Raw genomic sequence first — 12,096 nt, 5'->3', positions numbered from 1 at the left:
CAAGACTAATATCATAATATAACACCAGCCACAGTAAGCCAAGTGGTAGCAAAGGTTCCAACCACCATGAAAACAGTTTATACGCTCTTAAGTCTTTCTAAATTTCATGCCACTGATCACACCACCTTCATCTCCGCTAAAGAAACATCCAGTGTGATGGAAAGCAAAAATAACCAAGAGCTTATTTTTGACAAAAGAAAGATTTTGCTTTTCAATCAAGCATGCAACTCAGGGAAGGAAGGATAAGTTCTAACCTAACTAGCTAGAAAGGACCAGCTACAATCAGACAAATCGCACTGACACCAAGGGAGCGACACATCCCTGCTAGAGGGCCTACACATGCAGCATGAAACCAAGAGCTAGGAGATGTGGATTCAAATCCTAGCTCTGTTTCTAGCAGCTAGTTTCTGGGCCTCAGTTACTGACTCTTTAAATAAGTTGGGCAAATTGAGCTAATAATGAGAATCTCTTATATTTATGAAACACCTGCCAGCTCTAATAATTCTTTGATTTTAACTTTGCATTTTATTGGGATATCTTAATGGCAAAGGCATTCTATATAATCTATAGAAAAAGCTGTGTAACTGTACTTTCTGCTCTTCTATATATTAGTAAGAATCATTTCTACATAGAAATACAGAGAGGAAAGAACCTGCTGTATAGCACAGGGAACTCCACTTTGCTGTACAGTAGAAACTAACACAACACTGTAAAACAACTATACCCCAATTAAAAAAAAAAAAAAAAAAGACACTATGCCTAGGAATAAGCTGCATAAATTTACACATATTTTATATTTCATTTCAATAAACTTAGTGATAGTCAACTCATTCCTGATTAAAAAAAAAAAGAAATACAGAGAGGACAATAATAATAATAAAAATGTATTTCACTGAATGCAGACCTTGGACAGGTTAAGTGAGAAGAGGAGGTAGAGAAAATAAGTTGTATCTAAAGGTATTTGATCAAGCATATTTATCTGAACAAGATGTAAAAAGTAATCTGAACTACTCTGAGAACGATCAGTCCCACTCAATTAAATAAGACATGTCTCGTGAAAAATACAGCACAGATATAAGCACAGACACACTAATGTGTTTCAGTCCATAATTCAGAGATAATGTGTTTTGGAAAAAATGTTGTGTAAGAACAAAACGAAGGATTTTCCATTTAATGAAGGAAGTTTGGGATACTGTAAAGAAATTCAAAAAACTCTTATGAAAAGGCAATACTTAAAAAAGAACCTGGGACTAAAATCCTTGAGAAATTTTTCAGTGAGAATCTTTTCCTGATACACATTATAGGTTGACAATAGTAGTACCTGAACTTTTAAATAAACTAATATTTAAATAAATATCACTCTTTCCTTACCTTTTGCATATATAAAAAGCACCCAACAAAAATGGAAAACTTCAGACACGGTACAGGGCTGTCGCCTTTGGGGGAGAAAAAAGTTATGAGATAACAGAAGAATCAGAAAAAGACATGACAAATGACTGTAAACTAGGTGAGAAACAAAACCCACAGTCAGAGGGAGTGACAGCAGATTCATTTCACATGGAAAATGTGCAAGAGGTTCTGCTCCAACCAAATACTGGTATGGGAATAGCTGGGAGCGAGGGAAAGCACTCCTCTAAGAAGAAAATTCTGAAGAACTGTAAAAGCTTTTGCAAGTCAAGATAAGTATGGTCGAAAATAAAACAAGTAACAATAGTTCTTCTGATGACATCAGCAAGGCTAATGCTGCTTTAAGACCCATGTATGCAGGCAGATATTCCTCCAACTTTTTTCCCCTCCATCATAGTTGATGAAATGTAAACCCTCCCTCCCTAAAGACATTCCAGATTATATATCGAGTCACAAAAGGATTTTTTTTTTTTTTTTTTTTTTTTTTTTGGCTGTGCTGCACGGCATGTGGGATCTTACCCCGACCGGGGACCGAACCCGTGCCCCCTGCAGTGGAAGCTCGGAGTCTTAACCACTGGACCGCCAGGGAAGTCCCACAAAAGGACTTTTTAATGTAAATTCGGGGCTCCCCATAATTCCTTATATTTCTATCATTAGGAATATCTGTTGCAGGGAGGAGGAAGGGGGAAAATAAAAGAGTACCTGTTATATTTGCTAAGTTGTTTGCCACAGGGAGTTTCAGACCTGTTTTAAACTTGGCTTTTCTACCAAATCCTCTGCCAATGTTTAGATAAGACATCTGTTGGCTCCATATCCCAATAGCCTTATTCTACTAAGGTGCTTTGAAGAGAAGACTCTGAAGACTGGGGTTTAGTTCCCGCACTGTCATTAGCTAAGTACACTTGCTCTCCACGTGCCTTAGTCTCTCCATCTGCTAAAAGATCGTTCTACTTGGGTATAATACTGTATTTAATTCACCAGTCGATGGCAAGGAGTAAACGTCATTGCCCTGCTTTAAAAAGTAGCCTCCCCACCATAGGCACATGATAAACTATCTAGTTTTGATACCTAGCAAGATAAAAGTCAAACATTTTAGAAGCCATTCTAACTTACAGTTATAAGATAAATAAGTCCTAGCGATGTAATGTACAACATAAATATAATTAACATTGCTGTATGTTATATATGAAAGTTAAGAGAATAAATCTTAAGAGTTCTGATCACAAAGAAAAATTTTCTTCTATTTAATTTTGTATTTCTAAGTGAGATGATGGATGATCACTAAACTTACTGTGGTCATCATTTCATGATGTATGTAAGTCAGATCATTATGCTGTACACCTTAAACTTATATAGTGCTGCATGTTAATTATACTGCAATAAAACTGGAAGAAAAAAAAACCCAACATTCAAGCCACTCCAAAAACTGGCTCTAGAACTCTAGAACAAACTTAACCTACTTAGCCAAATTTCCTCCTACTTCGCTGCTTTGGTGTCTTCATTCTCCATCCTCTGCATAGAAGGCTACCTGTTATCTCCAAATTCACCTATCAAAATCCTACCCATCCTTCCAGACCTATTTCTGCTTACTCCATGGAACCTTACCTAACTGGCTTATACAGAGTGGCTTATTTTTGCCTCAAAAGTCCTACATTTCTATTATCTTTTGCACTTATACATGTCTCTCCCTGACTATACTTACTGTAAGCTCTCAAAAGACAGTGACTCCGGGTTTTGGTTTTGCTTTCTTTTTTTAACATTTGTATCCTACATACAGTAAGCTCTCAATAAATACTCAGTGACAAATTTTCAAAGACCAGTGCGTGAGATGCAGCACTGAGTCGTGGTGAAATACATGGGTTCTGCAGGTGGACTACTTAAGTTTCAATAAGAGCTCCACACTTACTGTGTGACCTTGGCCAAATTACTTAACCTCTCAAAGGCTTGTTTCCCCCGACCTGTAACAGCAGTATCAACCTCATAAAGCCGTCGTAAGGATTAACTGAAGTAATACATGCTTAAGTCTTAGAAGAGTCCCTGCCCCATAATAAATACTCAGTAAATGGTATACATTACTATTACTAATATTAGCCAAAAGTACTAATAAAAAGTATACAGGGTGATATAAATGTGAAATTTTTAGATAAACTTACCTTAGAATTTTCTGAATTAGAATTAAGTAGTACATACACCCTAATAAATATCAAAGCAAATACAATCTGAAATCATTTTCTACAACACTTCAAAGAAAGAAGATATTCTACATCTTTCTATAAATGATCGTATCAGCCTCACTTAGACTCAGAAACAAGCTTCTATCCAAACTTTAGAATACTTAATTATAAATAGACAATTCCCTAAAACTGCAAGCAAACTAGACCAGCTGCTTCCGTATCAGTGGGGTCGAGTATAGAAAAATGAACATTGTTTTATTTTTTAAAGCTGCTCACTTACTGTACACATCCTTCACAGTTTGGGAACATTTTTATATTGAAAGAGAAGCAAACATTATTCATTCAATTACAATAACTCCTTTTCCCCTACTTTTCTTGTCAACCTTTTTCTAGTTCTATTTTAAGAACAAATTTTCATTTCTACTTTATGAAGAAACTTTCGTGATAAAAGTAGAGACTCTGTATCCCATAATTGCCCTTATCTACCAGGAAAGATGGAAAACATTGAGCCAGAATAAGTTTACAGACTTGCAGACATAGTCAGAAGCAGAATTTCATAATAGTTTCAGTTTTCAGTTCCACTATTCTCCCCCCAATCCAGTTTCTCTACTTTTCACTGGTTGTAAACATCAAAATACATAGAGAAGCCTTTTCAGGGGGATTTTTTTACCATTCAGTTTGACATAAAAGTCAAATAAAGAAATAGTCTATATGTATTATAATACATAGAAAATAATAGAAATAGTCAATATCGTCGATAATAGAAAATTAAGTAGTCAAATTCTATACCCAAGATTGCTAACTGGTGAGAGTATCTAAGGTCTGATTTTTGCATTTTTGGTTGCTTAAATGAAAAGGTAAAGTTTATAGAAACAGAGATTCCACACATTTTGCAACGTGAAAGAAGCCAAACTCTTCAGAGCTAACATGCAATGAAAAGCAAGAAATTATTATTGGAGAAAAAGATTACTTATGAAATCACATTTGTTTCTTAAGACCAGCAAAATAAACTGAGGGACACAAACTAAGGGATCAAAACTGTAGTACAGACAAATGCGTATTCCTGCTTAACAAATATAAAAACATACCGCTGTTTTCTTCCTCTTTGTTGACGAGGTTGCTCCTCTTGAGGATATTTAAAAATGTCCTGAAAAATGGGTTCATATTTCTTAAAGATTACAGCAGAAACAGTGAAGTTTCTTTCTAATCTCTCAGTCCGTTCTCTGAACTGTGCGGGTAGGTTTGCCATGTCTTCCCATTTCTTCATCTTGTGAAAAAATTCAATTAAGCTGATATTAAAAATAAAAAATGAGATTTTTTTTGTAATTAACACAAGGGTAAAATATACAAATTAGATAATTAAAAGTAAATCGAAATTAACTCATTAAATTATATTACTTTTAGACAGTGATATAAAATCACAACTCATGCCTCTCTGGCTAGCTTAATCTCACAGATTGGTTTATGTCTCTCATCTTCCAAATCTAATTTCCCTAATCTCTTTTTCTGAGATTACCTAAAAGTTTTTAAAATGTATGAAATACATATCAATACAAAAGAAGTGGAAAATAAGTAGTTAACCAGAGAACATAACCAACATTCATGTAACAATTGCCAGATTTAACAAATATTAACATACCAAATAAATTTTGCCATGTTTGCTTCAGATTCTACAGAAACAGCCAAAGTTCCCTTTGGACTCTTCTTCCCCAAAGATAAGCACCACTGTATAGTCTGAGTCTTCCCATCCAAGTTTTTACACTTACTATGTGATTACATATGTAACCATAAACAGTTTAGTAGTATCTTTTGTATGTGTGGCTTTAAAATTTTATATAAATGGTATCATACTGTAGGTAGCATTCTACAACTTGTTTTTTCATTCAATAATGTTTATGAGATTAATGTTGCTACGTGTAGATCTAATTCATTCATTTTATTTGCTAAAAATATTCCTTCATATGAACTACCATTTTTTGCGTTCATTCCCCAACCAATGGAAATTGAGGTTTCTAATTTTTCACTATAACAAAAATGCTGTAATGAACACATTTCTGTACTTGTATGCTGAAGTTTCTTTAAGAACTACCCTGAGAAGCAGAATTGCTGAGTCAGAGAATATGCATCTTCAACTTTACTAGATACTGCCAAATTTTCCACTAGAGTGATTGTGCCGATTTATACTCTCTCCAATGTACACCAGCAATACAGAGTTCCTGTTTCCCTACATAATGATCAAACTTGGTATCATGAGACTCCAAATTTCCCCAATCTGATGAGAATGAAATATTATCTTATTTTTACTTCGAATTTCCTTGATTCCTTGTGAGATTGAACATCTTTGCCTACATCTATTAGCTATGTGAGTTTAGGCCTTTGTGAAATCATATACTTTTCCCATTTTTTAGTAGCTATTTGTCAATTATTTAACTATTTGTTAGTAGTCCTTTATGTAATTCTGGATACTAATCTTTTGTTACACTGTAAATATCTTCTCCCAATCTGCTCTTTCTTTTTAATCCATTTAGTCCATTACAGCAGAGAAGTAAATAATCTGAACCCATAGGTAAAAATTTTAAAATAAAAATTGAGCTTTCGAATTGGAAATAAAACTGAAGTCTGAGATATTACTTGCATTAAAATATTAGGTAAGTTTAGTTTACTAGAGTTTATAATGATGATTCCATAATTTGACCTTTGCTTCTAAAGTCCCTTGTCTGTCATTTAACTGGATGAGTCTGCCTCCACTTTTCTTCTTTGTAATGATTATACTTTGCACCTTATTTAAGTCCACTTCTGCAGGTTTACACCCCAGGTGTTCAACTCTTTACACACTGCCTCTTGTTCTTAGGCCTAAATATAACTCAGGATGGAGTTCAAGGTTAATAAATAGACTACAGCTAAAAGATTACATTTCTTGTTAATTATTTTAGTAGTAAGTGATTTTTTTTTTAAACTACTAGGTCCATAAATTTTGACAGTGCCGCTTCCTCCAAAATGCCAAACATCCTTTTTCTACCAATCTTTAATAAGTCATGAGAAAATTAACCCAAATGGCACAAATAATAAATGTAAGCAATTCAATTACACAACAGATAGAAAAAGCAATTTCTGCCTCCTCTTTAGATACAAGTCCGGTACATGTAGTTCTCAGTTTAATACCATATAATATTTACTTTCTCAATTTAGAGTATCTTTACTTAGAATTCTCCCAATATTACACAATGATAAGTCATAACCTAATAGTAAACGCTTCATAAAGGTGCCAAATAACGTTAAAATTTAATTATTTTTCACCAAAGAAATAAAATATAATGGACACTAACTTAGATGTGGTAAAGAAAAACCATGACCTAACTTCTAAATTTAGCACTCCATAGGTACAAATGCTTGGAAAATGATAAAGAGAATTCCTACTGTCACTATGCTTTTATATTAGTCACACTCTACAAACTCTGACATAGTTACCTCTGCTCTGAACATCTCAGGATTCTAGTTAAAGATACATAGTTTCCTTCAACTGTCCCTTTGCTTACAGTTGGCACAGATTTTCTGCAAGCCACATATAAGGCACATGCTAACCAATGAAGATCATTTCCCTGTAAAATAAAAGAAAATTGATTTTTAGCTAATGAACTATATATATTTCAGTATGAAAAACTCGTTTAAATTGAAAGTATTATTTATATGTTTGTGGGAAATTGCATTTTCAATGATGTCCCTGGCCCAAACGCTCTTCTTACAATGTGACACTGACATTCTTCCACGGAGAGGTTGAAGTCTGTGTTCTCTCACTTTGAACTGTCTCAACCAGTACCACAGGTGAAAGTGATGCTATGTAACTTTCAAGATCATAAAAGGCAATACAGATTCCACCTGGTGCTCTCTCTCAGGACATACACCGTGGAAGTCCCAACATGGGAGTAGATCACCTTGGGCAAATTACTTAGCAATTGTGGAGGCTCAATTTTCTTACCTGAGGACCGTGAGAATTGAGAATTACAAGTATAAAGCACAGAAAATACAAGAAATCAAAAGATAAAATTCTATAACCACTATTCTATATTAAATATCATATGAGCTTTATCTTCCAGGGTACACTTCCATGAGACTGACACCTGACATTATCTTACAGCATACCTGACTACTAGTTCCACAAGGGCAGGGATTTTATGTTTTGTGCCTTGCTCTATCCCCAGCACCTATGTAACAGTGTCTGGTCATGAACAGGTGATCAAAAAATATTTGGGAAATGAATGAATATTCATTCACTTATTGGGTAAACTGAGCTAAGAATCTGAGATTGAAGTCTTTAAAAAACTGAGAAATCAAACACGTATTTTTAAAAATAATTTACTAACCATCTATTATTTGTCACTTGCTTATATAACCCTGGGCTTCACACAGCTTAACCACTGTGAGTTGAAATAATGCTTTTTCTATCTAATTTACAGGGTTATCCTGAGGGTAAAATAAGAGCTTATTTGGAGGCACTTATGCCCGTCACCAAAAAAGAGTCCTTCTCTTTGTCTGCCTACAGGAACCACTAGGAAAGAAACAAGAACATGGCCTATTCAGCCAGATCACCAAAGCATGTGAAAGAGCTTTGTAAACTCCAAAGCACTATCCATATGGTGCTTCGTGCTCCAGAAACTCCACGTTACCTTATTTAACCATCAGAACAGCTTTGTAAGGTAGGTACAAATATCTCAAAGTAACATACCACAAAACTGAGTTTGGAATGGTTAAGTAAATTGCCCAAAGTCACCTAGGTCTGTCAGGTTCCAAAGCCAGTATATTACTAGCTTCACCCCCTCCCCGCCCCCCGTAGATGTAAAAATGGGAAGAAGGAACTGAATTAAAATTCTATTAACGCAAGAATTAAAAAAACCTTAGTGAGTGCCACACAGGCAAAAACACCCTCTTATTGTTAAATAACACCTCGGTTAGGCCTTCCCATTCTGAGCCTATTTGCCCTACCTACTCTTTCCACAAACTATTCAACAACTTAAAATCGTATGGCCTGCAGTTTAAATACCACTCACACAGGCAGTCAAACAGCGGATAAACAATGCAGACTTCCGTGTCACTTCCCATTGGCCCATAAGGGGGAGGTGCCTACAGGGTTGAGCCTCACTGGCTAGAATAGCCATTTTTCTCAGCTGCAAGCCCCGTCGGAAGAAAGGGACAAAACATGCCTAGATCGCAGCGACTATAAGAGTCCTGGGCAATGTCTGGGGTGACCAATAGATCCTCAAAGTCGTCGCAGTCCTTACTTCCTAGAGACAAATTCGTGTCTTTATCCAGGCAGGCAGAAAGCCCGTTTCATTTGCGCAGGGGGAAGATTCGTCTTTGTTCACACATACATAAACACAGCCCGAAACGTAACGCCTTTACTCAAACGGAGGCAATGGCCTGGACAAAGGCAATTTGGTACAGTTCAAAAGGAACTGAAGGAGAAGCCCGGAAACGCAGGCGCTAACATCGGGTTAATTTCAGCGCTAACCCAGGCAAGCCTCCGCCCTACCCCACCCCACCCCCTTCTGGGTATGGTCTTGACAACTGCACCTGTTCATCCTGCCAACAAGGTGCTTGTGTTTTTGTAATCGGACCACAGCACGACCTCAGCCTCGCGGTGGTACTTTAGGGCAAGGGCTGTTCCCGCTTCGGAACCGGAGAGGGAAGAGCAGCGAGACAGGGTTCACTTTCAGGGCCACTACAGAGCTTTTCAAAAGCCAGGTTTCCAGGACGAAGGTGCGCAAAGAGGATTCCCTCCCCGCTCCAGGCTGGGGACCCAGAGAGCCGGGGCCGGCCGGGGCGGAGGAGTCCCCCCTCCACCCCCACCGCAGGGCGCCCAAGCCGGGGAGACAAGGGGCCCCATTCCCCGAGGCGGGGCGGGACCACTAGGCCCGGAAAGCCGCTGCTCTCCTCCCCCCGGGCGCACCTCCAGCGTGTAGCTCTCGCTCATGTTCCGGTAGCTGTCCCAGGCCTCGGCCCGCGCCGCCTCGTCCATGTTCAGGCGGCTGCACAGCTCGTCGAACCGCTGTTGGATCTGAGGGGCCGGCGACCGGGCCGGCTGCGCTGCGTCCTCCGCCTCGGCATCGTCCCCCTCCTCCTCATCCGAGGCCGCCGCCGCCGGAAGGGGAGGGGGGGGCGGCGGCGGCGATTGGTTGCCTCCCGACGGCATAGCGCACACCTGGGCGGCGGGGCCTCAGGTGAGCCGAGGGCCTGGGCCCCCAGCCATTCAAACCGCGAAGCGCCCGCCAGTCGGCCGACAGCTTGCCGACTGCGCCGCGGCCAACGGCGCTGGACCACACATCGGTGCCCGTAGTTCCGAGCACGGATTGATGGGAAATGTAGTCCAGGCTGGAGGCCCACGGGGATCAAAAATCATATTTAGAAAAATCATCTCGCGTCGTCTCCCTCGGGCGGAAATGCGACTTCTCTACGTTTCAAGTACCTCCTCATCGGGAGACCATTCAGCAGGGCTGTACTGAAGAGAAAACACCCAAGAAACGTTGACATGTGAAGGTTTAGTGTCCAAAGTGTCCCCAGAAATAACACTCATCACTTGCGTGTCCTTATCTAAAAAATAAAGATAACAGTAAGGGCCTATCTGCCTAAATTCAAATTTCGGCGTCATTCCTAATTCTAGTTCTTTCCTATGTTTTAATTTTATTTGCGACTTTCAAATAATTATTGGATTTTTTTTTTAAGTAGTAATTCTTTTTTTCCCCATAGGGTGAATTTACATTCACTATAAGTGACATATTTGTCCTACTCTCAGTCACGCAATTGGCTTAAATTTACATTTCCTTTATTTTTATTTTCATTTTGCTTTCTCTTTTCAAACCTATATGAATCACTTTGTTTCCAGTCCTCTTTGATTTCTTAAAGGGGTATGGTATAAAACGTTTTCATGCACGAGGAGCCCTAAGGCATTTCTGGTTTGCTATGGGGTCACTTTCTCTCTTCATTGACCCTTTGAACCCAGCCACCATACTGTGAAGAAGCCCAGGTCACTTAGAGAAGACTATTGTCAAAGATAAACAAAGCTAGATATCAGTGAAAGATATGAAAACATTTTATGCAGTCAGTCCTGACAGTAGGGGAAAGTGCTGGACTCCGTTCTGATTTGTGCAGAGATAATTGGGGATTTAAAGGGAAAAGGAAAGAGTAGAGATGGGGAGGGAGCAGAGCTCAAGCAAAAAGTTACAAAGGGTTGGTGACTATATATGTGATTAGGCCAAGTGGGCCTGCTAGTTATCAATTTGTTGAAGTTAGGATTGTATCCTCCCACAGAGACTGGGAGTCAGAGACTCTATACTTCCTGATGATTACATTTCAAAGGAATGGCTTTCAGGTCATTGAGAAAGACACTCCTGATTTGTAGGATATACAGTTGGTCCGCAGTATATGCAGGTTGTGCATCCACAGGTTCAACCAACTGTGGATCAAAAATATTACGAAAAACAAAAACAGGGATTTCCCTGGTGGCGCAGTGGTTAAGAATCCGCCTGCCAATGAGGGGACATGGGTTCGAGCCCTGGTCTGGAAAGATCCCAGCTACCGTGGAGCAACTAGGCCCGTGCTCCACAACTACTGAGCCTGTGCTCTAGAGCCCACAAGCCACAACTACTGAGCCCACGTGCCACAACTACTGAGCCCATGGGCCACAACTACTGAAGCCCACGCGCCTAGAGCCCGTGCTCCGCAACAAGAGAAGCCACCACAATGAGAAGCCTGCACGCCGCAACTAGAGAGAAAGTCTGCGTGCCCCAACGAAGACCCAGCACAGCCAAAAATAAATAAATAAGTAAATTTAATTAAAGAAAAAGAAAAAACACCCCACTGAAAACAAGACTTTCCCTTTAAAAACAAAAACAAAAACAAAACAAAACAAACAAACAAAAAACACACAACAATTCCAGGAAGTTCCAAAAAGCAAAGCTTGAATTTGTCACGCACCCTGGCAACTATTTACTTAGCATTTACATTTACATCCCACTTTTATTAGGTATTATAAGTAATCTAGAGATGATTTAAAGTTTACAAGAGGATATGCATAGCTTATATGGAAATACTATGACATTTTATATAAGAGACTTGGGCGTCAGCAGTTATTGGTATCTGCAGGGCTCCTGGAACCAATCCCCACAGATACCAGGGACAACTGTACATCTCAAAAGGACAAAGGAAGGTATCACAATTGTAAGCCCTATTTAGTAAATGCTATAAGAAAGGGAAGGCTGAGGCCTTTCCTCAGGTGTTGGCAAGAACAATCTTTAAATTCTGGCAGCATTGAGGTTTCTCAGGCAGGCATTTTATCAATAATAGGGGCTGGAGTCACCCTAGGACACAGCCTTATGCTGCTAGAAGCCATGCTAGAGTTATGGCATCTCTTAGTGCAGGGGTTTGGACTAGAGTTCTGCTGTTCTCACCATGCACATAGGACCTGAGACCCCTGGCCCTCAGCGCCAGCCATGTTGAATGAGCCCGTTTACAAGCAGATCCT

At 39.1% G+C, this 12,096-nt stretch overlaps 1 protein-coding gene across 2 annotated transcripts in view; it reads right to left on the bottom strand.

Moving 5' to 3' along the window:
• RBL2 (RB transcriptional corepressor like 2) overlaps positions 1–10,184 on the bottom strand; it is a 55,225-nt gene extending 45,041 nt beyond the window's left edge. The window contains exons 1-4 of one of the 2 annotated variants that reach the window (XM_082438905.1): positions 9,526–10,184; positions 7,050–7,180; positions 4,670–4,870; positions 1,372–1,436 (exon numbers count right to left, since the gene is read on the bottom strand). In XM_082438905.1, coding sequence (XP_082295031.1) covers positions 1,372–1,436; positions 4,670–4,870; positions 7,050–7,180; positions 9,526–9,768 — 640 coding nt within the window. In that variant the 5' untranslated portion in view covers positions 9,769–10,184. The remainder of the gene's footprint in view (positions 1–1,371; positions 1,437–4,669; positions 4,871–7,049; positions 7,181–9,525) is intronic. The other variant, XM_082438904.1, reaches the window with a different exon arrangement.
• Between the last annotated feature and the right edge of the window lie 1,912 nt (positions 10,185–12,096).

Source organism: Balaenoptera physalus (assembly GCF_965194825.1).
Source record: "Balaenoptera physalus genome assembly, chromosome: 19".
NCBI lineage: Eukaryota > Metazoa > Chordata > Mammalia > Artiodactyla > Balaenopteridae > Balaenoptera > Balaenoptera physalus.
Note: the sequence above shows the minus strand (reverse complement) of the source record. Positions and strands in the feature narration are given on the sequence as shown.